The following is a 27,159-nucleotide window of genomic DNA, read 5'->3' on the forward strand; positions in this document are numbered from 1 at the left end:
ATCGCATTTAGTAACCCCTTTCTTGGCTGCGATGTCGTAACTATCGCTAGCTTAAACTCTGATTTAAACAGGATAACATGGACATGAAACAGGATAAGGATTGACGGATGCATTTAATCTGCCTATGAGAAAGCGGGCTGAATTGACGATTGTCGCTGCGCGGGGGTTTGCCTAAGGCTCCCGGAGAGAGTAGATAACATAGGTCTTTGTAGAGTCATTTTATCATAAGCCGTGGGCGGTTTGGGATTGATACGTGTTTCACAGTAGTTAGCGCGCGGCTGGATCTTCCAAGAAGCGGTTCTTACCCACGGGGGGGCTGGTCTAAATCAAAAAGCAGGGACATCACGAGCGTAACGCGATGAATTTGCTGCGAAAACGTGCATTCCTATCTAGACCCAGCTCAGGTAGAATCTCCATGAATACCGCTAGATGTCGAACGTCAAGGTTGTCGTTACGACAAGTGAGAATACATGCTTCGCATCGTGACAGTTCTGCGCATCGTAGAAAACCAATATGACCCTACGTCCCTGTCACATAGCCACTCGCACAGATTCTCAAGTCCCCAAGCAAGTAAGGGTACTCAAGCGTAGCCTGCCGTCCAACTTTCGTCAGCGGCGGTTCGTTATCCATGTTCATGATCTTCTCCCTCCACTCTTTGATCTTCCCAATCCACTTGTCCTCAGTATCAGGTCTCAGCATTTCCAATCCTTCCAAGCCCTGGGAAATCATAACATTCTCCCACAACCGCTGTCGCCAATAGTCACCAGGTAATCTTGAGTGAGAACTCTCGTTAAACCACCATCCGTCGTCGAAGCGTTCTTGGAATTCATATTCGCCGGCCTTGGCTCGCAGGGCCTTATAGTACCGCCTGAAATGGCTGCTTCGTATGACCCAGGTCAATGCCAAGTTGTTATTGTTCATGTCGGGGATTCTGCCATCGGGACCTTTCGCGTACGGACCAGTCTGCTTGACTTCACGTCTGGGGTCTAGGGTTTCGCCAGGGTTCAGCAATAAGGATGAGCCGATATGACCGTTGAGATGACAGGCAAAGTCCGGTAGACAGTATTTGATAAACTCTAGTCGAGTTTCGACGCTTAATCTGCGTGTTTGGGAGTCCTGGTTGAGGATGGGCTCGAAGTCGGGCGCGAACAGTTCTCCGTACATGGCCAAGTGGAACAGCGTGTCACTGGGTTCGGTGTCGATAGTGTACTCGTCATCAAGTCCGTCGTGCCAAAAGTCGGGGTTATCTAGCCGCTGGTGGCCAACACACTTGTCAATGATATCTTCTACAGGGTTGATGAGGGAGAACCGCAGTAGGCGCAGTTCTCTAATCCGCTCCATGGTCAGACCGCAATGATCGAGGGCTAGGTCTAGTAGGCCATCGACGCCCTCCTCAAGCTTCAGGGCAAGTTTGTCTTCATTCGCTCTGGATCGTCTTGCCCAGTTGCCTAACTGTCGTGCTGTCGCGGTGACTAAAAAGAGCGGGGATGGGCGGAAGAAGACTCTGCTCTGGGCGACGGCTAGTTGTAGGATAACGTTGGGGATGGCCGAGGCCATACACTCTCTGAGTCTCCTGCATGTTGAGGCCGTGTTCATCAAATCCTCGATGTTGTGTAGGTACTTGGGCAGCATGAACATTATGTCTTGTGGGAGCGCCACCAGATTCAACGAAGCCATGTTGGGCGAAACGAATGCCGAAGCATGAGATAAGTGGTTCTGTTCGTTTGGCGAGGTGAGATAACTTGAGATATCCCATGTATTGATTTTTATGTGTCCCTAAATAGGCTCGGTAGGTACATAAATCATGTCCAAGTCGATGCCTGGCAGACTGGAAGGTTCCCTGGTCGGGCAACGTGGGCGGCGGCAGACATCTACATCACGCCGAGATCTCCGTCAGTCATCAAGCCTCATGTATAAGGCATCAATCTAACTTTGTGTTCTTCGATTTTCGAAAGTGATAAAGAAGAAACCATTCTGGTCTATTCACGACGGGCCCTCGTAATCGCTGAGATAAAGAATGCGCTCATACGGCCACCCACAGCTACCTAGTTGTTTACCTAGTAGATACCTCAATAATTACATATATGCCTGTGAGGACCGAGTTACGCTGTTCGCTGTATGTGATCGTGGGTTTAGTCACATTGCCAGCAAAGTCCCGGTCGTCACACAGCACCGTCGCCGCTGTCATCGTCCCTGGACGCAAATACCGGCATTGCGGTGGGCTACTCCTCTTTAGACATCGCGCGGTGCTATGAACCTATAGTCTCCACATGTTGAGCGGGTACTAATTTAGCATAGGAGGCCATTTACCTAGATTAGGGATTGGGCTAGGGCTGGCAGACTGGTGAGGTGAAGTCTCATGCTGGGCGATCGATTCCCAAGATCAAAGCCTCTATTGCCAGTGTGGCAAGCCTGTCACCACACCGCCCGCAACAACTGGGAGGGTACAGGCATCTACATCTCGACACTTATCCGAAAATTAAAAACGCTGCCGCCAATTTTGAAACGCGACTTGACGTGCTGCGGATCAATGTTGACAACGGAGGCGTCCAGAGACCACCACCAAGTATGCCTACCTACCTACATAGGTAAGCAGGGTATTTACATGTACTACGTAAGCCCATGCTGGCGCTAACTGTTTAGTGCTCTTGGACACAGCTGCTCTTTACCCCTTGGCTTCACGACATGGCTCGGGTGACGCCCAAGGATTCGGCGCGCATAATCCCGTCGGCCCTGTGCAGGTAGAGATGGAATGCGTCGGAGGTGGCATCGACTTCGTCCATGTTGGAAGTGCCCTGCATTGATCCATGAGGATTATACCTACAGCGTCCAAGGCGGGAACTAATTCTTAGCTCTAGGTAAGTAGATAGACAGGCCGGCAGAGGGTGGGGTAGCGAAAGAATGATCCGCGTCTGTCGGAATCCGAGCACCCCTGACAGAGAGAAACTGGTTATTTGTCGCCTTTCTCAGATCACCGATCTTCTACGATCCTCGGCATGGCACGTACACGATACTGTTCACCCAATTGCCCCTGAGGTGAATGATGGCGACAATGGAACCTGAATCCGGCCTTGGGGAAGAGTCTAATTCATTGCACGACTAGGTATGCTCCCGGCTACGTCCGAGGGAAAGACAGCGGCTTTCTGGGGATGGTGTGTAAACCCCTGAGAGCAGCATGTGTGAAGAGTGAGTACCTAGGTAGGCATGCAAGCCTCTCAGTCTAAAGCCCTGAGTATTGGGGTAAGCCCATACTGTAAATTTCGCAATTGTTGTGAGCCATGAGGCCCGCCATAGCAATGAGGGGACCACATCAAAAGGTCGTATACTGCTGTACCTAGTATACCTACTAATTCCCAGCCCTGTAGAAGGCCGCTATAATTCCGTTAAAAATCGAATCTATTAGGTCTTAGCATTGTCCCTCGCAGGTCAAATCATCCTCAAACGGCGTATTTCAACTATTATCAGGTACCACTGTAATTACAAGATATAAAATTTCCACTCATACCTTCAGCTTTCTCTCCGATTCCGCGTATTCCATGCGTCATGTGTCCAAATAGGCTCATCAGCTTGCGCAACCCCAGTACTTCCTTAATTCTGGAATGAGATTGCTACCAAAGCTCATGACGAATGGGCTGCTTGTATATCCCATATCTAGTTACCACATCAAGCAGACTCGGACGGCGAATGCTCCCCAGTTGCTTCATTGTCTTTCTTCGTAGGCTTTTCCGCTAACCCGAACTCTGTTTCTAGCTCACCGCGCATGTGCAGCTCCTTGACCAGGAACGTCAAGAGGAAGCCGAACAAAGAGAATCCAAGGGCCACTTGCCAGGAAAGTTTGAGGCTGTCGACATAGATCCGCTTTACAATGGCTTCCAGGGCAGGGTTACCATCGAGATCCAATGTTGAATAGAGAGACCCCCCAGCAGCCAACGTGTACGCACCACCGTGAGCGAGTGCTGCCCGCGCCGTCTCATAGTCACGCAGGCGATCTGAAACTAATTGATCGGCTTTGGAGTTGAAGATAGCGAGAGGTATGGCAGCTCCCCATATCGTACCAAATCCACGCATGAACGCCCAAGTAGCCGTTCCGACGGCCACGTCTGATTCCGCTAGTGGGGTTAAAATAGTTGGCAGAGTCACCGGGGTGATAATTCCATAACCAATAGCACCGATGATTTGAATGCCAACCCAGTATCCAGTTGTTGTCGTTTCATTCAACCTCGTTAGAAGCCCGATTGAAATCGGTATAAAAGCGAAGCCAACCATCAACAGAGGGCGGTAACGCCCAAATTTTGACATGACGCCTCCGCTGATGATGGTAATCGGTGCGAACACAGCAGCTGTTGGCAGAATGGCGACACCAGATCGGAAAGCAGAATCTCTGAGAACAGCTTGGAAGTAGATGGGGAGAGCGAAAAGAACCCAAAATATCAACATATTGTGCGTGAAGGCGCACCAGAAGCCGGCAAGAGAGGTTCGATTGCTAAACAGCCTGAGAGGTGTAGTTGGCTCCGGGACTCTGGTCTCGAATAGCAGGAACAGAGGAAGCCCTACGAGGCCAAGGACAAGGGGTAACACTGTTCGCCATGACGACCACGGGAATTGCTCACCACCCCAAGTCAATGCGAGAAGGATGGAGGTGATCGCCGTGACGAGCAGTGCATTCCCCGCAAAATCAATTCGCTTGATCGAGCTTTTGGACTCGGATTTCAAACCTTTGGGTAAGGCCTTCAACGAGCTAATCGCCATAGCCAAGGTAAGACCGGATAAAGGTAGATTGATATAAAAGACCCATCTCCAGGTCACAAAAGTCGCAAAGGCCCCGCCAACGATGGGGCCGATAATGGTAGAAATTGCGTAAATGCCAAAAATGAAACCCATGAATTTTCCTCGCTCTCTCAGAGGCACTAGGTCGCATACCACCATTTCTACCATCGTGTTAAGCCCAGCGCATCCGATACCCTGAATAGCTCGACCAGCTACGAGAGCGCCAAGTGTGGGAGCGGGGCCGGCAATGGCGGAGCCAATGGCAAAGATGATTATGGCAAGAAGCGTGAGCACATTGCGACCAAATATGTTGGCCGTTTGCCCAAATATCGGTGTGAAAGCCGTTGTTGTGAGCAAATATGAGTTGGCGATCCATACGAATCCTTGGCTGGTGCCAAGATCGTGAATAATAGATGGCAAAGCTGTTGAGACAGCCGTGGCATCAAGTCCAGCAAGGACGCTGGATAAGGCCATCGAGGTCATTATAGCCTATGAAATTGAGATAGTTAGAATATCGATGCCGTATGAGATAGAATCGAGTGCGAAACTTACCCAGAAGCGCCACCCACGACTTTGGGGGGCGGGTACCGGCACGGTAGCACTGTTTTCCTCGTTCATTGTTGCCTAGTAGATCTCGATTTCTGGGTGAATATACACAAAGAGTGTTTTGAGAAAATAGGTGACGACGCATATAATTTACAGTGAACACTTATGGTCTAAGATCTGAGACCTGAGAGAAGGTGATTTGGTGACTTGATGGAAAAAGAGAATGCGAAAAATAATCGAAATCGGTTCATATTCCTTCAATTTGTCCCTACCTGCTATTTCGGTGCTATCCGGCACCGCCTAATCCACGCTATTGGGGGCCGTGATTGTTGTTTGTTTTGAGCCAGCTCCTGCAGTAAGCCGGTGCGCCTGATGGATTGACTGGATGTCAGTGTGCCATTCTCTGCAAGCGTAATCAAGGATTCGTAGAACTAAAAAGTCCGACGTATCACCGTGAGGTCGTATTTGGAAATCATAATATAGGTGTCAGTGCTATTATCGAGATTAGAAATGATCGCTAATGTGCCTACCAATCCTCATAGGACTCAGAGATGTGTTAGTACACCACTTCACCTACCTGTGCAGATACTTCGCACCATACGCCCACACGTAGTTGAGGGTGATGTGTGCCAGAAACCCAGCCTACTTGTCGCAGTTCCCTGCTTTGCGGACTGTTAGGGGGTTCATGCAAGCTGACTCGGTATATGCGCCGCAGGCTTCGGCATAGTAGCACTGAAATATGACTGGGATGATGGTACTGCATACCAAGTTCAGCACACATCTTTTCAGGGGGTTCCACTAAGAGATGAGACCAGCAAAGCAAAGATATTTCACCATGCGGGCGGTAATATCTCATCGGTTACTTCGCAACACAACGAGGCTTTCATAGACCATAAGCAATATCCTCGAGGCGCCACGCCTCTTCAGAATAACCTGAACTCTTATTCCAATCGCTCCTCGACCATCGCAGCTCAAGATGTCAGCATTGAGCTCAATTCTCTCGAGGCAAGCGCCTGATCTGGATGGTCCGTCGATTCCGGCACCCGATGGTCAGATCCCACAGCTTGACAACCCGCCCAACGGCAATTATATTGCAATACCTTTCATCACCGTCTCAGTTATTGTATCTGCTCTACTATTTCTGATTCGCTTCTATGCCAAGTACCTCTCAAAGAGGCTAACTCTGTCCGACTGTATGTCGCTCCTCCCGTCGTTAGATTGATTTCAGCTGATTTTACGATATTAGACTTGACATTTTTCGCATTCGTGCGTTAGACAAAGACTTGTACCCCGACCTGCAGAATCTTCGCTAACCAAATCCTGTATTCAGCCAATTTTCTGGGTCTACATCTATTACAGCTATAGCCTCAGCTGGACTGGCGGCTATCTTGTCCACCAATGGGATATCAGGTTGAAAGACACGGCAGCCTTTAATCTTGTAGGTTCTCATATGCCAAGCACACACAGGAGCCTGATATCCGAACTAAATACCGACCCCAGATCACCTTTGTTGCTACTCTGTTATACGTATGGAACATCGCGCTGATCAAATGCGCGATCTTGCTCGAATGGATCGAGATATTTGTCCCCCGAGGCGAGCGCAATTCGTTTACCTGGGCAGCGTGGGCAACGTGCTTCAGCTTCGCCTCACTGTCGCTCATCATCTTCATACTAGACTTGGCCAACTGTACGCCTTTCGAAGGTAACTGGAACCTCTTGGTCCCTGGACGAAAGTGCCGCTTCGAAGTCCCGCAGTTCGTGCTGGCGATATCCACGACCAACTTCATACTCGACCTCATCCCACTCATTCTTGTGCAGAAGGTGATCTGGGGCCTCCGTCTCACATGGCACAAGAAACTGGGCGTCAGCTTTATGTTTCTGACGGGATTAGCGTATGTAGATAGATACCTTTCTCATCACCTAGGCGGAGACGAAGCTAATCTAGTATCGAAACGACAGTGCTGTCGCGGCCAACGCCGTGCGTATTTACTACGCTTCACGCTTCTACGTCTCGAACGACGTTAGCTACTATTTCTCCATACTCGCTATATCCTCACTTGCCGAGACGCTGGCCGCCAACTTAGTCCTGTGTGTTCCCTTTGTGCCAAAAGGCATGCTAGGTCTAAGGCAATCAAAGACATACACGGTGCTGAGAGGCTACATGACTGTCAAGAGCGATACTACTGCGTCCAACCAGTCGGATGCGTATTATAACTCGAGTGAGCTGCGGCCCATTCGGAAACCTAGGGAGCATTGGTTTATGAGTTCAAAGTTGGATACTACTCAGACGGCCATCGGAACAGTCCATGACAACGTCCAGGAGTCTGAATCCCAGAGGCGGCTCCGATTCAGCATGACGCAGACGCCTGAATGAGCTGTGGATTTTTATTTTTTATTTATTTATTTTTTTTTTTCATCTCTGTTAAAACGAGGTCATGATGGTTTTGGAGTCAGAATGGACAGGGGAGGACGTTCGTCTGGTGAGCTTTCTCTGTTGGATACAATGAGCAACTTGAAAACACTCTGTATGCACTACCGGTACTAAGGCGGGCAGGGATTGTTGTGGGCGGCGGCAAATCTGGTTAGAAGATGTAATGAGACCCTAGTAAATAATACTGGATTATACGGTAGGACCCTGAAGTACCTAGCAGACCTAGCTATCACTCGTCGGAATTTCTCTGACGAATATGTGACATTCCCCGAATAATCGAGAAGGGTAGGATACGTAGCAGTTGTTGGATACTACTGTACCTATATCTTCTTACGTAAAGTACCTAGGGACCTTAGCTAGCTACGCTGTGTAAGTACCACCCCAACATGATCAAGGCTCTAGAATTGCGCTGAGAATAGGTAATTAGGTAATTAGGTACTCTATCGTAATGGAGGGGTTGGTTAATAGGTACTTGCTACCATAGGTACTTGCTACCATAGGTACTTGCTACCATAGGTACTTGCTACCATAGGTACTTGCTACCATAGGTACTTGCTACCATAGGTACTGGGTACCTGGCGATGGAGGGGCCCCTGGCTCTGTGTTCCCGTTCCAAAACCAGCTTGCATTAGGTACGCAGATAGCCTTGGATGGGCCCAGGATCCAGGATCCTACTTACATCTTGCCTACCCTCGGTTGCCTGCCCGGGAGAATTCCCGTGGGGCACCTTATAGCCTTGTCTAGCTGATAGGTGTTAGGGTTCTGGAGCTGGAGATAGGAGTCCAGAGATATGAGAACAAAGATGAAGAAGTTTGAATTCTCTCAGACTTCTGGTCCCTTTAGACTTTGTGCAGAGTACATTTAGCACCACTTAAGTTCGTTGAATTAATGGGTACAGAATATGATATTACATTGCATGACTCAGGCGTGAATAGATGTTGGTACTTGACACCCAACTGTTTTAGTACCTAGGCTATGATCTTTGCTTACGAAGTAGCTGTGTATCATCCATGTTGGCATTAGAAGCCACAAATGCACAGTACTTATTCAGGTAGGTATGCAAGCTGTTGGTGCAACTCAATATGGATGGCATAAGAAGGATAACAAGATGATGTACACCAAAGACTGGTGGATGTCATGGGATGGGAATGCATTGACTGTCATATTGTTAGTCCTCGCCCATCTAGCAGTACAGGAGAGGGTAGTAATGACTGGTCATTAGAATGATCCTCTGCATGACTCCCCCAACCCCGCCTTGTACAAGCTGTACACACGGGTAAGCAATATATAAGTACTTCGTATGACAATACATGTCCATACTAAGTAGCGAATCGCTGCAAGAAAAAGTCGGCATTTCTTTTCCAGGGTGTGAGATGGATGCCCCATTTTGATATCAATTGTGCAAAGCTGCGGCGCAGCATGGTATTCGCCATACAGTACTACGTACTTTTAGGCTCGCCTTTTACATCTACGAGTCTGGCATCACAACACTGATGCTAGGTACTTTTCGGGTATGCCCTTTCGTCCCGAGAAAAGTTAAAACCGGCCGTGTGTGGCGTGATGTTGCCTGATCTACAAGGAAAAGCTGTTCGCACCATATCTCCCTTTTTGGATTTCAAGAATTTGGATTTTTTTCACTCGCAAGTCTCTGGTATGATCAATCCTGAAGGAACAAAATCCCACGTCTTTGACACTTTGAACCTTCAAGGAGGACCCTTGAAGAGGTGACGGGGTGAGGAGAATAAAGTAGATTCCTTCCCCTTTTCTATCAACATATCAACCTGACTGGCTGTGCTGTCTATGCTCAAAGTTTACCCAATCAACCCATCACTTGAATTCTAGCGCAGCTTTGGCCGAAGACTCGGCATCAGTGTATCACTCAAAATGTCACCCCACGGAGTTTCGGTACTGTTGCGTCTGGTTCCTGTCATGTCAACCACGTCCTCCCTGTGGTATTCTTGGGATCAGTACGAACAAATGGTCCTCTTTCTCAACACCGACTTGAAGACACTCAGTAATCAGATCTTGCCACGATACTTCACCTCCTTTTTCGCCCGTGGGGCACCACGCGTGCTTGGTCTTCTCGCAGCCACAACAGTATCCTGTGGGGCGATTATAAGATCATCTCACGATCTGCCGGCGAATGGTGTGTACCCATGGTATATAGCAGGTATATCTTTCGGTTCCATAGATCCGGGGACGACTTGATAACCTTGACTGGCAGTTTTTTCACTCGCGGTTGCCCATTTGGCATGGATCCCTTACATTATCTCTCCTGTTAAGGCTATCGAGAAAGGAGCAAAGGGCGAGAGCGTTGCTCATCTTGAGTACTGGTTGCGATTGCATGTGTGGCGGAGCTTGACTGTAGACTTGGGAGCTTGGATGTGTTGCATCGTTGCTACTGTTTTGTCACTCTCATGATTAGAAGAGGCTTGGGCCATTATGTCACCATGACTTTCAAGGTGACAGCCTGTCGGGATTGCTATCGTGGGAATATGAGATGATGGCTTTTGTTGCTTTTGTTGCACGAGAGACTCCTCGGGACCCTCCTGCCGACCTCAAGGCTACATACAGTGAGGTCCCATGTTATATATGTGACACTGTACAAATCCTTCAGGATATTCCTACATAGCCTATGTCAGCTCGCACAGGAGATTAAGAGTTAGGGGCACATAACAAACGCATGTAACGGGGACTTGTGTTATTCACAATAGAACGATCTATTAGGGCTTCAAAAGTCCTTAACCGACCAATTCCCTCTTCGCCTTGGTGGCTTGGCTTGACTCTATATACAACATCACTGCCAGTCCTGACTGTCTAGGTCCCAGTAGCGAAATCTGTATATCCAATCCTTAATACTGTGTGCATGTCACTCGAAGGTTGTGTCTAAACCGCATTACGCCCGTAGTCGTAGGCGACCTGCATGTTCAGCTGGAGGTGCACATGAAACAGTGTGTATGGTATTAAAGCAGGTCTGTTATATCGACTAACTGACGGATTCCGGGCAGAGCTCCAGGCCCAGACCACCAACGAACAGACATCTACCTATCGCACTGCGCCTATGCAACGTCGGGGCTTGGCAAAGAGGTAGGCGCATAACTACACCCTAAATTTTATGTCGTGCTACCACACTGCAGCTCACATTGAAAGACGCATGGCTATTGGGCTGACTACGACTTTGGTACTCGGAAAAGCAAATTTGCAACTGTAGATGAGATTCCGGGTGTGCTGAGGGTTACCTACCCATAGTGGTATTGCTGCCTAGAAGTCGGCAACATTCCGCCAATCATACAAACCTCGCTATATCGCTCGCCGGAAGGTCTTCATCATTTTATGCGACCGCTGATCACGATACCTATACCACCCTAGAGGTGCTGAGGCTGTGTTATCCTTGCATATTGCTTTGTACTGAAAGTCCCTTCACAAGGCTTCGCAAGGGCGTGCACACTAAGGAATGATGTCTTGTTGACTTGGTGGACTTCGTATTTGTGGCAGCGTGCGGAGTTTCCGCTGACGCCGATCGTGAGAGCCTTGTGTGGATGGCCTGTGTGGGCCCTCGTTACGGTCATGATTATTCGCCGGGACTGATTACGTATTCAGACCCTTTCAAAGGCCCTTGTCATTTATACTGAATCCTTTAATACGACAATGAGCTGCAGCTTATCTAACAAGCCTTCGGCAATTGAAAGCTCCGTCTGGTCTTGGCATTAGATGGTGTATCATGTTAGAGCCTCAATGAAGCTGGTCGCGCAGGCATAGGAGTATGAAGGAACGAAAACAGGCCCTTGGACTCGCCATTTTGGTGTTATCGACACTATCTTCATGTGATCATGTCGATCCTCCAACAGGGCTCTTGAAAGGCAACATTACAACACCCTCGCAAAGTAAACTAACTCATATTCGGGACATTCACGACCTCTCCCGACTCCAGCAGATAGGGTGTGATGTACCCAATCGACATCAAAGCCTTGCTAGTGTCAACCCACTCATCCTGGTGCTCGATGGATTTGGCCCAGGCGGGATCCGCAAGGAACTCCCCAATATTCTTGACGTCTTTGAGTGTGTACTCGATAAAGCAGTCAAAGTCAGCATAGTCCCACGCCGCTCTGTGCCCGCCCATATTTGCCTTCAATTCCGCATTCATATCCTTAGGAGTATCGAACTATCTTTGCGTAAGTGATTAAGACGATCATCATGTCAGACATAGAAAAGAACTCACGAGCGAGTAATTGAGAACCCCACATCTCTTGAAGATTGGAATGGCAAGCGGGAGATGCTCTTCAACAATCCATTTCATAAATGCCTCGTGCGTGTGCTCAGGCCTTCGGTAATGAGTCACAGTCAATTTAACATGAGTAGCCATAGCGCTGATTTTATTGTTATTTGATGAAACTGCGACGAGGGTTGTGATATGATTGAGCTTTTCGCAGGATTGGAAGGGAGGTGCAGCTCCTTTTCTACTTCATTCTAGGCGGGCATTCCACCCCCTCTCTTGTTTCCTCCTCACCTAACTCCTCTTCGCCCCATTTGGAAGCGGGATTCTGTCAACTCACGTAAAAGGAGTGTTACCTCTGAGTTCCTTGACACGTCATACCAGGATTTCCGGGTGGCACGCCGCCGGGAGGAGTCCTGGGGGCTGAATAGGTATCCCTTACCTATCTGCCAGTTCATTGGCTCAGCCCCAAAAGGACAATCCCAAGTAGCCTTCGTTAAGTCCACTTTTGATCACGTCGCATCGGGCATGGAATCTTAACCTGGTTGCATATCAACTTCACCGCGATCTTCAAAGATCCCGCCAGTTATTTCTTTAATTTGAAAGGAAGACAAGCTAAGATCGTTAGCTGCTAACCTCTATACTACAATGTAGGACTATCGTCGGCGGAATCCCAGTCCATCGGACCTATTATCATGTATTGCCGTGGCAAGAAATGCGACGCTTTCGCTCAATTCGATTTCGCTTTCGTAAGTCTTCGCTATCACTATCACATGCAAGCTGACCAACTGTATAAGCTGTATGACCAAACTATCGGTGACCGCTAGATATGGCATAGGTCGTGTTCTAACGGGTTGTAATCAGGGGAACTAAAGTATATGGTGTAAGACTCTTGGTAGGTCAACCAAGTCGTACTGGTAAAGGCTACATCCATATCGATCGCTACCAATATGAAGATTCTAAACCCAAAGAAGAAAATACAAACGCCATGCGGACGCCAACATAGAAGATATCATCTAGAAGCCTTAAGAGGCGCAGCTTAGTTATGCTCTGGATATGTCTTACTCATGGATATAAACTATATAAATCCCGCAGTCACCAAAAGTTTCCCATTTCCATCAACGATTACGTTTTGTAGCTTCACGAGTCCAGTGACAGTTTCAAGGTTATCGCAGAGTTATCACATTGAAAAGCAATATGGAAGAGCCCATCGCCATCATTGGCACTAGCTGCCGCCTTCCCGGGGGTGTCAACTCGCCAAGCAAGCTTTGGGAGTTGTTGAAGCATCCTGCTGATCTTTCATCGAAGATACCATCCAACCGATTCAACCCTGATGCGTTCTATCACCCGAACCCAGAGCGTCCTGGTGTGAGTATCATTGACAGATTCTTGTGCACTTTCGCCTGACGTGCGATCCACAGACAAGCAACGTTAAGAAAGCGTACCTTCTGAACGAAGATCCTTTAGTCTTTGACAATGACTTCTTCAATATCAGCATCAGAGAGGCCGAATCAATGGACCCTCAACAGCGCATCCTCTTGGAAATAGTATACGAGGCCATTGAAGCTTCGGGATATACCAAATCACAGCTGAAAGGGTCATCAACGGGTGTGTTTGTCGGACAGATGACGGATGACTATCGCGATCTCCTATTTCATGATTTTGACTGTCATCCTTCGTACACGGGAACCGGGATAGCTCGTTCGATCCTGGCTAACCGTGTCTCCTACGCCTTTGATTGGAAAGGGCCATCCCTGAATATCGATACCGCTTGCTCATCTAGTCTTGTCGCATTGCACCAAGCAGTTCAATCATTGAGGCGAGGAGAATGCAGTATGGCTGTCGTTGCTGGGGTAAACTTAGTATTCGGTCCAGAAACTTTTAGTCAATTATCAAGTGTGAGCCCATATCCTTCAATCTCTGAGTCATGAAGACCAAACGCTGAAACACTCGAAAGCTCCGTATGCTGTCTCCAACAGGCAATTGCCGAATGTGGGATACAAGCGCCGATGGCTATGCTCGAGGCGAGGGCTTTGTAGCCATTGTACTTAAAACGCTCACCTCGGCAGAAGTCGACGGAGATGACATAGAGACTGTAATTAAAAACACCGGCATCAATCAGGACGGCCAGTCGTCGGGTCTCACGGTTCCAAGCGCAGATGCTCAAGCAGAGTTGATTAGGCTCACATATAAGGGATGTGGGCTTGACTGCCTCAACGAAAATGAACGCTGTCAATACTTCGAGGCTCATGGCACAGGTAAGAAAAGCGTCAACTCTTGAATGCTTAACAGGTTTCTCATAGATATCTTAGGAACACAAGCTGGTGATCCAAAGGAGGCCCAGGGAATTAGCATGGCCTTTTCCCCAGATCGCTCTAACACAGGTTACAACGCCGATGATGCAGAATTATCCCGTGTCAAAGAGATTGAAAAGCTTTATGTTGGCTCGGTCAAAACAGTGATTGGTCATACGGAGGGAACGGCTGGTCTCGCTTCACTGCTCAAAGCTTCTCTCGTAGTGAAACACGGCATCATAACCCCAAACTTACACTTCAACCGCCTGAACCCAAACATAGAGCCTTATTACCACGGTCTCGAAGTGCCCGTGAGCCCAAAGAACTGGCCCACACTCCCCCTGGGCGCACCTAGGAGGGCTAGTGTTAACAGTTTCGGATTTGGTGGTACGTATAGACACTCAATTCGCACTCTTTCTACAGATGCTAACTATAGTTAGGAACAAACGCCCATGCTATCCTGGAAAGCTATGAACTCCAGAACCATTCCCCGAAAATTCAAACGTGTTCTCGTGCTTGGGGGCCTTTTGTCTTATCTGCCAACTCCAAACCAGCACTCAGGTCTGTCGTTGTCTCACTATTAAAGACACTGAAAAGCCGGACCAAGGTTGATCTATCGCGGTTGGCATGGACTTTGCAAACTCACCGGACAAAGTTCAAACATCGCGTCTCGGTGTCAGCAACTGATAAAGAGCAGCTTATTGCCAGACTAGAGTTAGTCACCGCAAATATCGACCAATGTCAAATAACTGCAAATCTGCCAACAAACCCCACTGTTCGTGTGTTGGGCATTTTCACAGGACAGGGTGCTCAATGGGCATCAATGGGAGCAAGCCTGGTTCGGAACTCGGCTTCATCCAGGAGAACTTTCGAAGGGCTTGACTCGGTTCTCCAAGCTCTGCACCATGGCCCGACTTGGTCGCTTGTAGGCGAATTGCTTCGCCAAGATGATGCAGTGGCTACATTGTCTGCCGAAGTCTCACAACCCCTCTGCACTGCTATTCAAATAGCTCTGGTAGACTTGCTTCGGGCATGTGGAATTTTGTTTACCGCTGTCATTGGTCACTCTTCAGGCGAGATCGCAGCAGCATACGCGGCGGGTGTTCTTACGGCCTCAGATGCAATCACTATTGCGTATCTCAGAGGATACCACTGCGGCAAACACAATAAAGAAAACTGCGGTAGAATGATGGCGGTGGGTATGTCACCAGAAGAAGCACGACAATTTTGTCAACAACAATGCTTCATGGGACGCCTGGTAGTAGCAGCAGAGAATTCAATATCCAGCGTGACTTTATCTGGAGATGCTGAAGCTATTGAACGTGCTAAAGACGTTCTAGACAATAAGAAAGTATTTAATAGAATACTGAAAACCGATACGGCGTATCATTCGCACCATATGAGGCCTGTTCGCGAGCCGTACAGTACTTCTCTCAATGAAGCTGGTATCAAAGCGATACGAAATTGTTTTAAGGGCACATGTAACTGGTATTCAACAGTATACGACCCTAAAGACAGCGATACCACGATCTCACCTGCATCTTTTGATGGGTTATACTGGACTGAGAATTTAGTTAAGCCCGTGATGTTCTCTCCGGCAATTATTTCTGCTCTCGAAGGGAACACCTTCGACATTGCACTTGAAATCGGACCGCACCCAGCCCTCCGAGGCCCAGCAATGGAAACCATTCGAGCATTCTTGGGCAATGATCTGCCTTATGTAGGAGTAATGGAGAGAAACAAAGATGCACTTGAGACCTTTTCTGCCGCAATTGGCACGATTTGGTGCCATACTGAAGCACAGACTGCAGGAATTGACTTTCCAGGATTCAGAACCGCTTGTTCTGGAGTCGATTGGGCAGTTCAGCGAGTGTATAAGGATCTACCACCTTATCCGTGGGATCACGAGCGACCGATGATCAGGGAATCCAGGAAGACACATCTTCGGAGAAGTCGCAAGTCCCCGCTCCATGAATTGCTTGGATACCCAGTTTCATGGTCGGAAAACGAGTGGCATTGGCGAAATATCCTGCGTCTTGATGACGTATATTGGCTTCAATGTCACCAATTCCAAAGACAGGCTTTGATCCCTGCCTCCGCCTACATAGTGATGGCCATAGATGCTGCCCTCCAGACCCTGGGTAGTGATCGACCTGTCAAGATTCTCGAATTACGAGATGTGGTGATTCACAATGGCATTGCATTGGAAGCGAGCTCTTCTGCGATTGAGCTCAATTTCTCCATCTCAAGAGTTGAGGAGAACGAAAGAGGTAGAACTGTCGATTTCTCCTGTCGCTGTAGCAATGCGGATACGGCCTCTCCCGAATTCAGCAAAGAGGTCGTGACTGGGCGAATATTAGTGCTATTTGGCGCTATAAATGAAAACCTTCTACCAAGCAGAACAGTTCCCAACCTTCCTATGACGGATGTTGCGGTAGATCGTTTCTATCACTGGATGGACAAGATCGGCCTCCAGTATTCTGGCCCCTTTGTCCTGGAATCGATCGAAAGACGTCTGAACCTTGCATCAGTAATAACAAAGCCAACAAGGACTGATGACTACATAGTTCATCCGGGTACATTGGACAGCGTCTTGCAGGGCCTGTATGCAGCGTTTTCATATCCAGGTGATGGGCGATTCTGGACAACATACCTTCCAAAAAGCTTTCAACTAATTCGATTCGACGTTGGCACTTATTTTCAGGTGAGCAATGACACAGATTCGAGGCTCGTCGCAGACTGTTTTATTACAGATTCTTCCGCGCGGGAGATCGGCGGCGATATCGATGTGTTCCTCGCGGCAGATGGTCACCCCGTTGTACAACTGCAGGGTGTCGTATTGTCTTCACTTGAAATGCCCAGCGCAGCGAATGATCGTACGGTGTTTTGGCATACGATATGGAAACAAGATATATCATCAATTGTTGGTCAAAATACGGACCAGGATCAGCTGGTTCCATTGGTGGATGAGGATAGGTGGCCCGAGAAGTGCGAGAAAGTAGCTTGTTCCTACGTGAACCAGCTTCTTGGAAAAACCAAGCCTCATGAGATGAAATCAACGGGATGGTACTTCCCATACCTCATGGACCTGGCCTCCAAGTTGACTGACAATGAGAGTGAGCCACCTTCAGACACTCGATGTCCTCATAATAGGCACTCAAAGAACACAGAGTCGATGGATACCCTGGAGGGCGACCAATCGTCTCGTCAAATTGATCTTGAGCTTGTCAACTATGCAGGGTCGCGGATTTCAAGCATCTTTCATGGCTCTGGGTTATCAGCAGTATGTCCCGAAACCGAAAAACTTATTGATCGATTTTACACAGAGGGTGTAGGGGCTGCTGCAGTCAAGAACCACTTAGGCACAATCGTCGACCACCTCGTACATCGATATCCTAAAATGAGCATCCTCGAACTTACAGCTGGCGCGGGAAACTACACAAACGTGTTTCTAGAGCATTTTAAATCAAACTTCGAGGACTACTATTTTACCGATAGTGTGCCCGCTGGTTTCTCTGCCGCTCAAGCTCGCTTCGCTACGCACTACCCACCTCTAACATTTCAAGCTCTTGATATAGAGCGGCCACCTACTGATCAAGGATTCGAGGCTCATTCGTATGATGTTGTCATTGCTATTCGTATTCTTAGCTCAACAAGTTCCATCAAGGATGCTTTGAACCATTGCCGGCAACTCCTGCGACCTGGAGGTTATTTAATTCTACTGGAAATGACCAACCCAACCGCACTGCGCAACCTTTTCCTGCTTCCACTTCTTCCGAGCTGGCGACTTGACCAAAAACAATTCCCTATTCTCACAGAGAGTCAGTGGGATAGCATCCTACGTGAGACCTCATTTTCGGGCGTTGACGTTGTCTTCAGAGACTTCGAGCGAGATTCTGCACATGGCTTATCTGTCATGGTAAGCCAAGCAGCAAACGACCAGATCTTGGCTTTGAAAGATCCTTTGACCGCAAGTGATAACATGATCTCTATTGATAATCTGCTCATAGTTGGCGGTCGCACTCTGATAGTATCTCAAATGGCAAGCAAGATAAGGTCTATCTTACACACATATTCCGGAAAAATAACCATCATACCAGATCTGGGTGATGCTTCAAACATTCACTTAGAGCAGGGGACAGCCGTGATATGTCTATGTGATCTGGAAGAGCCCATCTTCCGAAAGTTGGACCGACTGAGAATCTCAGGCATGCAGACTCTCTTTCGCGAGGCTCAGTACATCTTATGGGCCACTCGCGGTTGCCTAAACGACGATCCTTACGCGAACATATCAGTCGGTATTGGTCGCACTGCATCCAGAGAACTGCCTCATCTCCGGGCCAGATTTGTCAATTTCGAAAGTCTTGATCATAGTAAAGGATGCACACAAGCCAATGTGATCGCAAAATTGCTTTTACAGATGGTGATTCTAGATCTGCCTTCTTGCAGTGACATTCTTTGGTCGAACGAGACAGAAATCTTTGTCAGTAATGGCATTCCTCTTATCCCCAGAGTGCTACCACACCAGAACATGAATGATCGGCTCAACTGTTCAAGGCGAGAGATTATGACAACTGTACCCATTGATTCATTGTCTCATTCTCTCTCCCTCAATGAAAGCTCTCCCCTCGCAATCTACAGGCCAGACCATATTACGATCCTCTCATCTTCGCTCGTCCAATTCAAAAGTCCTGATCAAGATAAACCGTTTCATATGTGCATTGCATACATAGTTGATGAAGGACGGTACAGCTTGATCTTCTCAGAGCGTGGCTCAATGGTTAGCAAGGGGAATGATAGATATGCTCTCACTTGGCATCAGGAGACAGACGCGGATGAACTACTCTCTTCGATCTTACTCATCCTTCTATGCGAAAATTTCTTGTCAAACAGCACTGGGACAGTCTGGATTCATAATGCAGATCCTGGAGTATGTGAAACTCTGTGTTTCGTTGCCAATTGTATGGGCGTGCCAATCTTCCTGACGAAGGACAATATGGATATGAGTCCAGGGCTCGCCTCAAAGGCAATTCAGCTTCATCCAAGGGCTCCTACACGAGTGCTCAAATCATTAATACCTCGATCAATCAAGCGATTTATCAACATGGGGGCAAGCAACGGAACTAGTGCCACGGACTTTGCATTGCATTTCCCTTGGCATGAGCTAGAATTCCGGCCTGGCCTTCATAACGTCTCTATACATGAACCGTACGCACTAACCATCAATGCATCCAACTCAACAGTTTTGTCGAAATATTTTGCCCAAAAATATTTCCTGCATGATATCGGAATTCCGGTACAAAAGAATATCATTCAAGCAGATCAACTACAAAATCAACAGAAGACATCAGTTGCTACGAGCGTGGTATCCTGGGCCGGCGTTGAATCTATTCACATTCCACTGTCGGCTGCAACGGACGACCATATTTTTGGTCCGCATAAAACGTATCTCCTTGTTGGTCTTACTGGTGAGGTTGGGCTGTCTCTATGTGAGTGGATGATTGATCACGGTGCGCGACACATTGCTCTTGCATCTCGGAATCCAGCAGTGCCACCGCAGATAATCACGCATCTGGAAATGAAAGGTGCAACAGTGCGTGTATTCGCGCTTGATGTTGCAAACAAGGACAATCTTGGAAGTGTCTACCAAGAGATTATGTCTACAATGCCACCAGTTGCAGGAGTAGCAAACGGTGCTTTAGTTGTACGTGATCACCCTTTTGACGGCCTATCACATGACGACCTCAAGGCTGTTTTTGAACCCAAAGTTATGGGAAGCATCAATCTCGACAATTTATTCTACTCTACGCCCTTGGACTTTTTCATCCTCTTTTCGTCAATGGCCAGTATCTACGGCAAGCCTGGTCAGTCGAGTTACAATGCCGCGAACCTGTTCATGTCTACCCTTGCTGAGAAGAGGCGCAACAGAGGTCTTGCCGCATCGACGCTGCACTTGGGTATGATGCTAGGACTAGGCCACATACATGGGCCGGCTGAAGCAATGCTGGAAGCCAAATTTCGCCAAGAAGACCTGATGGCTATCCCTGAGCCGGAATTCCATCGGATATTTGCCCAGGCAGTTCTCTCGGGCCGTCTTGAATCCGGATTGAGCCCACAAGTCATTGCTGGTCTTGGTACAGAGGTCGATACCGAGTGGCGAGCGCTACCTATTTTCGCGCATTGTCACTTGAAGCGAGACGAGAAGAATAGCTCACACCACCAACGGAACAAACCAGACTCAGCTGAAAGCATCCAAGTGACGATAAAACACGCAAATAATCAGGAACAGGTTCTGGCGATCTTAAAACGAGTGATTGGGCGACGCATCGAATTGGCACTTGGCATGACTGACAATAGCCTAGATGAGAACTCGGCTCTACTTAGCATGGGGTTCGACTCCCTAGTTGCTGTCGAAATTCGCTCTTGGCTTTTAAAGATGTTGAAAGTCAACATTCCAGTCCTTGTATTTCTCAATGGCTTATCTTTACTCGACATATGCCATGAGACTCTAAGTCAGCTATCAGAATCGTTGAAACCACGGGACAATGATCAATATGGCAACGACAATGCCAACAAGGAGGGGAATACCAACTCCTGTGCGAAGCCCATTTTACCGGCTTTCGGGGAGACCACGACAGCAGATGTTGCAAAAGGCTCTGCCACAATAAATCCAGATGATAGTCTTCAAACGCCTGTAGTCATATCAGCCCAGCAACAGAACGGAGAACAACCTAAGAATAGCTTAAAGTATGAGCGAATTGGCCCCATGTCGCACTCCCAAGCTCAACTGTACTTTCTACATGAATATCTCCAAAACAACGCCTATAATATTGCTTACTATGGGACATTTCACGGCCCCTTAAATATGTCCCGACTAAAAGGGGCTCTGCGGGTTGTTGGAAAGAGGCATGAGGGATTACGAAGTGCATTCTTCACCGACATGGTTACTTCTAGCCCTGTGCAAGCAGTTCTAAGCGACGCGCGCATTACATTTGAGCAGTCGACGGCTGATGAGGGTATTGATATGCAAAATTCAATCAGTCAAGTCAAGGATTTCAAATTTGACATTGAGAATGGAGTCGCAATGAAAGTTTCAGTCATTACACATTCGTCAACCCGGCATTCCATATTGTTTACTCATCATCACATCGCGTTAGATGGGCTAAGCTGGAAACTATTCATATCTGATCTCGCAATGGCTTACTCCGGCGGAATGCACACCATGCGAGCTCCTCCTCAAATGCAACAACCCATTGAAATGGCGACAAAACAGTTAGGCATGTTTACACATCAGAGTCTCGAGTCTGACCTGGCATTTTGGAGAGCTATTTACAAGACGATACCTGACCCACTGCCGCTCTTCCCATTCACCACACCCAACCATGCCCGACCCTCAAGTCCGGATTACAACGTCGCCATCTCTAACGTGAGGATTTCGAAAGACTTAACAAGGCGTATTGAACAAGTTGCTTCTAATATCGGTGTCACCCAGCTACAGTTTTACCTTGCTACTTTCGTCATGTTCCTCTCTCGATGCCTGAACGTCAGAGACCTAGCCATTGGACTCGTGGACGCAAATCGACATGAGGGAGAGGATCTGGATACCATCGGATACTTCCTCAACATGCTTCCCATAAGGATGCAGCTTTCTCACTCTGATTCGCTTAACCTGATTGCGAGAAGGGCCCGGGACGCTGTGGTGGCCGCAATGGCCCATTCATGTGCGCCTCTTGACGTGATTATCAACCACTTGAAACTTCCAAGATCGACAAGCCACCATCCACTTTTCCAAGTAGCCATCAACTACAGCAAGTCACCGTTTGATGAGACTAAGTTTGGTCGAGATGGAAAGATTGTTTGGGATGGCGGCGTCCCGGGAGGTCACCCTTATGACCTAATGTTAAACATTGGCGCAATGCGGGAGTGGACATTCATATCCCTAGTTGGGCAGCGTAGCTTGTACAAGGCGTCTGACGTGGCTCTTTTGCACAAGTGGTATATGCATGCTCTAGAAATTCTCGCGCATGATCCCTCCATACGTCTAGAAAATTGCCCTGTATCGAATCCAACTCACCTTGAGCAAGCGAGAAACCTTGGGCGCGGTATGGACATTGATGTCAAATGGAAGGGAACTATCACAGATCGTGTTGACGAAATTGCCGCCAGTTTCGCAGCCTCTACTGCTGTCATAGATGATCAAGGCCATGCGTTCACATATTCACAGCTGGCCAGGCGAACAACTCATGTGAAAGAACTCTTACAGAGTGTTGCGCCGCCGCTCGTTGCAGGATCTCGCGTAGCTACGCTTCTAGATCCCACAGCCGATACTATCAGTTGCATACTTGCTGTTCTTGGCATCGGACTGACATGGATTCCCCTTGACACACTGAATCATCATCTGCGGATTCGTGCGATCGTCGAGCAATGTCGGCCCCAAGTTCTTCTTTGCCACGGTTCGACAGCGCGTATGGCCCAAGAGGTAGTGGCAAGCGCAGACTATATCCATATTCTCAATATAGACGACATAACCCTTAATGTTGACATTCACAGCTGTCAAAATGGCGACAAAAGTTCCTCTCTGCCAAACGGAAATGGCGCACATGCGCAGGCTAGCCACCCCGCAATGATCTTATTCACGAGCGGCTCTACCGGCGTCCCTAAGGGTGTTATGCTGTCACATGAAGGCCTGATGAATCAAATTTACGGAACTACGATGTTTCTCAACCTTGGCGTGGAGACGACACTACAGCAAAGCCCCCTGGGGTTTGATCTCATGCTGGACCAAATATTCCTTGCCCTATGCAGCGGAGGTACGGCCGTTATAGTAGGCAAGAATGGTCGAGGCGATCCAGTACACATAGCGAATCTTATGGTCAAACACAACGTTACTTTAACCCACTTCGTGCCGTCCGAATATTCAGTGCTATTAAACTACGGTCACCATATACTGACGAAAACTTCTTCCTGGCGTTACGCCATGTCTGGAGGAGAGCCCTTGAGGCCTAATCTACTGAGAGCTTTCCGCCATCTCGATTGCCCAAACCTACAACTAATCAATGTGTATGGGCCTGCTGAGATAACGCTGGCTTGCGCAAGAGGCACAGTGCCCTACAGAGATCCAAGCAGCGTGGGAGATATTGACAGCGATTGGCTACTTCCATCGCACAATTATTCCATCGATATAGTTGATGCTAACATGAACCTTCTACCCGTCGGATTTCCGGGAGAAATTTGTATCTCGGGACCAGGTGTTGGCCTCGGGTATATCGGCCGACCTAGAGAGTCTGAATACAGCTTCGTGCAAAGAGAGTCAGCCGGACCAACACCAGGGAGCGTCCGTATCTACCGTTCAGGTGATATGGGCAGACTTATGCCTGATGGGACTCTCAAGGTGCTTGGACGGATTGGCAGCGATAGCCAAGTGAAGATAAACGGGTTTCGGGTCGAGCTAGACGAGGTTGCAAATACTATTCTACGCGTAGCTGACGATGCCCTTGTCAGCGCCGCTACTTCTTGGCGCCCCAGCCAATCCTCAGGAACGTTGGTGGCATTTGTGGTGTTCGAGGCTAGATTCACTAAGAACAGATCTGAGTTTCTGGAAAGTCTTCGGGAAAATCTTCCACTCCCCTCGTATATGAAGCCGAGATTCATCATCCCCATCACACAAATTCCAAGTACAGTCAATGGGAAGATTGACCGGGGTGCCGTTGATCAACTGGCAATCCCAGACTTCATAGAGTCTGCAGAGAGCAACTATGTACCCCCCGTCTTCAGTTCGAGTGAACATTCGATGAAAGAGATATGGGAAGAGGTGTTGGCTGATCAGATAGCCCCTATACCCGGCAGTAGCGGTAAGGGATCGGTGATTCAACCATCATCAGATTTCTTTGCGGTTGGTGGGAGCTCAATCCTCATGATCAAACTAAAATCGCTGCTCCAAGCACACTTTGGAGTAACGGTGCCCATGCCAGAATTGTTTCGATCTAGTACCCTGAGCACGATGTCGACTCTCATTACGGGCTTAACTCAAACGAAGCCTAATGGCGCCAATATTCAAACGACAGAGGCGTTTTTACGAGCTGGGGTCGCTCAGCAGGTAATGGACTGGGACCTCGAAATTGCTAGCTTAGTTGATGGACTTCCTAAACCACAGCCTCATCTGCTCGTTTCCCGCGGAAAACCTTCCGATGACACCCAAGGTTTGATAATCGTGCTAACTGGGGCGACTGGCTTTATTGGAAAGCATCTGCTCTGGCATCTTGTTCAAAATCCGAGAGTGGCGGAGGTGCATTGCATAGCAATACGGCCAAACAACGATGGGCAGCCCCGCCGACTACCACTCCAACACGAAAAAGTCTTCGAGTACGTCGGCGATCTCTCAGACATCAATCTTGGACTCTCGGGTGCCGAATTCAGCTTTCTAGTCGAGCACGCAGATGCTATTATCCATAATGGTGCAGATGTTTCGCTGTTAAAGACCTACTCGTCTCTTCGCCGTACGAACGTCATATCTACTCGCAGGCTCTGTGAGATGGCCATACCGCGAAAAATCCCAATGCATTATGTATCCACAGCATCTGTGGCGAAGGTCATTGAACACAGTGCTGAGCACCCTCTCCTCGAAGTTGCGGCGGTCCCAGTGGACGCCACTTTATTGAATTCTGTCGATGGCTACGCAGCCAGTAAGTGGGTTAGCGAAACCTTGTTGGAAAAACTCGCTGCACATAAGGGACTGCCCACCTATGTTCACCGGTTGGCACATGTGGTTGGCGAAGACGCATCTGAGCTGGACGTGGTGGGGATGTTGACGAAGTATTCGCTCATTCTACGTGCGTTGCCTCGTATTAAAGAAGAATTCGTTACTGGCGTGTGGGATTTCGTTGCCGTACGAGACGTGGCAAGTGACATTGTCGAAATGGTTATAGAGTCCCAGGCAAGCAGAATTGAGGGGACTGAGTCACTTGGATTGTCAAGAGAGCAAGATATAGGCGTTCGCTTTGTGAACCATTGCGGTGATGCGAAGGTTCCGCACCGGGAGCTCGGAGATTTCCTAGAAAAACTGGCCGGAGGACAGTTGAAAGACATTGATATGAGGGACTGGGTAGATGCTGCTAGTGAGAAGGGTCTTCATCCTCTTGTTCGCGAGTTTTTTGTCGCGTTCGAAGATGGGCGTGGAAAGCTTGTGTTGCCGGTTATTGCGAGAAGTAATTAGATAGCCTCCAACGTCCGGCGCTTAATGCGTGCCGCCAACATGATTGCTATAGGAACGGTGGTTTTTCGATCGTGAGCAGGATTTGTACCTCGCGCATTTCAAATCGTAACGTGGCTCTAATTCGTGCACCACAAGGCAACTTTACTATGTACCTAGTCTCACCCAAGTAATGAAAGGTAATGGCACTCGAGTTCCTCAGTGCTGTAAGACCTCAGTACACCACCGCTAATCTTACCTATTCAGCGTGGTGGCAAAGCCCCTGTAAGGGCCAGAGCCTAATGCCCTAATGCCGAGTGGTCTCAGGGAGTACCCACAGTACTATTTTAACTCGACCCGCTACGTGAATCCCCGGACAGATTCGACGTCCTGCCCCGAAGCAGAATGAGTCGCGCTGGGAGACGCCCGGATTGATGGCGGCATCATAGAATGTTCTATTTATCATCCTCAAACCTGTCAGGATCAAAATCGTGGGGACGCGGGAAACGGACACTGTCGCTGTGTATAGCGTAAACGTTGTTGACCAGTGCCTCTCCTTTTGACAATCGGAACCCCATGCAATTAGCGTCTTGCGTAAGAGCATGTGGTATTGTACTCATCATTGTAGTGGGCATTCAACAAAAGAGACTCTTTGACACACCCACGTATATACTGTAAGTTCGGCTCTTCCCCAATCCCAAGTATCCTGTCTGCGCCCACAACTCGGTCAAGCTCAGCCTTTGCGCGCTCTTGGGCAGATGGGAAGATAAGCATGGCGCAAAGAAACAATATGAGAGTGTTAGCAGTCGTATCGGTCCCAGCTTCAAGGAGGGTTCCAGCGATATTTCGCAGCAAATTCATCGTCGAAGCCGTGTTCCTTCTGGTCTTCAACGAGGCCAATGCTAAAAGAGGGATTTGGGCTGTCTGATGTTAGTATATCCGCTTTGGCTTTGTCCCAGTGATACCTATACAGGGTCTTTCCCTCCGATGGTTTGCCTGAGCCCGTTGTTTTACGGGGAGCATCCGTGAGGGAAGCATCTGTAAAGCTGGAAGGTAGTCAAGCAGCGCTGCAAGGCCTGTTTGTGCAAGTAAAAGAATCTCGTCAAGAACGTGAAAAAGCTCTGTAAAGTAAGGATCATTGACGGTCGAGACTTGGTAATACCTAGAGAGCTAGCTATCACTCACTGTAGCCTATGTCATGTTGTATTTATCTTACCCAAACGTAGTAGTAGTCATCAAAGGATTTGCGTATCGCCGAACGTGTTGAATATCATCTGGTGATTCTCAAGGATTTGATAAGGTTTGAAGACCTCTGCAGCCTGTATATTCAGAAAATCATACATGATCTTCCAAATCTGGAGAATTGTCAGCTGATTGATGCTATGGGGGATAGCACGCAACGACATGCCATTCGCTAGGTTTGATCGTAATACTGAAAAGATGAAGTTAGGTATGGATAAACGCAGCTGTCTTAGAATAACTTGCCATCGTCGGCGAATATCTGGGAAGGGAGGTATACTGAGCGTTTATTTGGCAATCGAACCCAGAACAGTTGAGTGGGCGTGTTGTCTGCAGGCCTGAGAGGAACTCGCCTCTTTACAAGAATGCGGTAGGGTACCTTGAGATTTGGCAAGCCCCTGTGCTCCTTGTCACGTGTGCTGGCTAAGCGTAAACAAACCATCAATCAACATAAAGAACTACATAGAATGCCATAAAATAT

General features: G+C 48.3%; 5 protein-coding genes across 5 annotated transcripts; 2 read left to right on the plus strand and 3 right to left on the minus strand.

Annotated features, from left to right (window-relative positions):
• Window positions 1-346: 346 nt before the first annotated feature.
• Window positions 347-2,018, minus strand: F5B22DRAFT_397744 (uncharacterized protein). The gene has a single exon (XM_047971441.1). It carries the CDS (start codon window positions 1,675-1,677, stop codon window positions 520-522), a length of 1,158 nt encoding a protein of 385 aa, XP_047827428.1. The 5' UTR covers window positions 1,678-2,018; the 3' UTR covers window positions 347-519.
• Window positions 2,019-3,328: 1,310 nt separating this feature from the next.
• F5B22DRAFT_397940 (putative multidrug resistance protein fnx1) lies at window positions 3,329-5,675 on the minus strand. The gene is made up of 2 exons (XM_047971443.1): window positions 3,506-5,675; window positions 3,329-3,436 (listed from the first exon to the last, which is right to left on the minus strand). The coding sequence occupies exon 1, from the start codon at window positions 5,248-5,250 to the stop codon at window positions 3,664-3,666; it is 1,587 nt and encodes a 528-aa protein (XP_047827429.1). The 5' UTR covers window positions 5,251-5,675; the 3' UTR covers window positions 3,329-3,436; window positions 3,506-3,663.
• A 465-nt stretch (window positions 5,676-6,140) lies between these two features.
• F5B22DRAFT_397823 (uncharacterized protein) lies at window positions 6,141-8,024 on the plus strand. Its single transcript, XM_047971442.1, has 5 exons — window positions 6,141-6,506; window positions 6,560-6,579; window positions 6,644-6,751; window positions 6,814-7,205; window positions 7,273-8,024. The coding sequence occupies exons 1-5, from the start codon at window positions 6,290-6,292 to the stop codon at window positions 7,685-7,687; spliced, it is 1,152 nt and encodes a 383-aa protein (XP_047827430.1). The 5' UTR covers window positions 6,141-6,289; the 3' UTR covers window positions 7,688-8,024.
• Window positions 8,025-11,410: 3,386 nt separating this feature from the next.
• F5B22DRAFT_398158 (uncharacterized protein) lies at window positions 11,411-12,372 on the minus strand. Its single transcript, XM_047971445.1, has 2 exons — window positions 11,964-12,372; window positions 11,411-11,906 (listed from the first exon to the last, which is right to left on the minus strand). Exons 1-2 carry the CDS (start codon window positions 12,105-12,107, stop codon window positions 11,634-11,636), a joined length of 417 nt encoding a protein of 138 aa, XP_047827431.1. The 5' UTR covers window positions 12,108-12,372; the 3' UTR covers window positions 11,411-11,633.
• A 602-nt stretch (window positions 12,373-12,974) lies between these two features.
• Window positions 12,975-25,826, plus strand: F5B22DRAFT_398114 (hybrid PKS-NRPS PsoA). Its single transcript, XM_047971444.1, has 5 exons — window positions 12,975-13,325; window positions 13,379-13,855; window positions 13,915-14,215; window positions 14,270-14,638; window positions 14,692-25,826. The coding sequence occupies exons 1-5, from the start codon at window positions 13,155-13,157 to the stop codon at window positions 25,461-25,463; spliced, it is 12,090 nt and encodes a 4,029-aa protein (XP_047827432.1). The 5' UTR covers window positions 12,975-13,154; the 3' UTR covers window positions 25,464-25,826.
• The last annotated feature ends 1,333 nt before the right edge of the window (window positions 25,827-27,159 follow it).

This window comes from Xylaria bambusicola (assembly GCF_022495145.1).
Source record: "Xylaria bambusicola strain CBS 139988 unplaced genomic scaffold F5B22scaffold_48, whole genome shotgun sequence".
Taxonomy (NCBI): domain Eukaryota; kingdom Fungi; phylum Ascomycota; class Sordariomycetes; order Xylariales; family Xylariaceae; genus Xylaria; species Xylaria bambusicola.

Bases quoted from the DNA above. Each gene is read 5' to 3' on its own strand.
- F5B22DRAFT_397744 (XM_047971441.1), bottom strand. From the start codon at position 1,677: ATGGCTTCGTTGAATCTGGTGGCGCTCCCACAAGACATAATGTTCATG.
- F5B22DRAFT_398158 (XM_047971445.1), bottom strand. From the start codon at position 12,107: ATGGCTACTCATGTTAAATTGACTGTGACTCATTACCGAAGGCCTGAG. The intron at 11,907-11,963 runs GTGAGTTCTTTT...ACGCAAAGATAG, and splicing joins GGGTTCTCAATTACTCGCTC to TTCGATACTCCTAAGGATAT.
- F5B22DRAFT_397823 (XM_047971442.1), top strand. From the start codon at position 6,290: ATGTCAGCATTGAGCTCAATTCTCTCGAGGCAAGCGCCTGATCTGGAT. The intron at 6,580-6,643 runs GTGCGTTAGACA...TCCTGTATTCAG, and splicing joins ACTTGACATTTTTCGCATTC to CCAATTTTCTGGGTCTACAT. The intron at 7,206-7,272 runs GTATGTAGATAG...TCGAAACGACAG, and splicing joins ATGTTTCTGACGGGATTAGC to TGCTGTCGCGGCCAACGCCG.
- F5B22DRAFT_398114 (XM_047971444.1), top strand. From the start codon at position 13,155: ATGGAAGAGCCCATCGCCATCATTGGCACTAGCTGCCGCCTTCCCGGG. The intron at 14,216-14,269 runs GTAAGAAAAGCG...TAGATATCTTAG, and splicing joins CTTCGAGGCTCATGGCACAG to GAACACAAGCTGGTGATCCA. The intron at 14,639-14,691 runs GTACGTATAGAC...AACTATAGTTAG, and splicing joins TAACAGTTTCGGATTTGGTG to GAACAAACGCCCATGCTATC.
- F5B22DRAFT_397940 (XM_047971443.1), bottom strand. From the start codon at position 5,250: ATGACCTCGATGGCCTTATCCAGCGTCCTTGCTGGACTTGATGCCACG.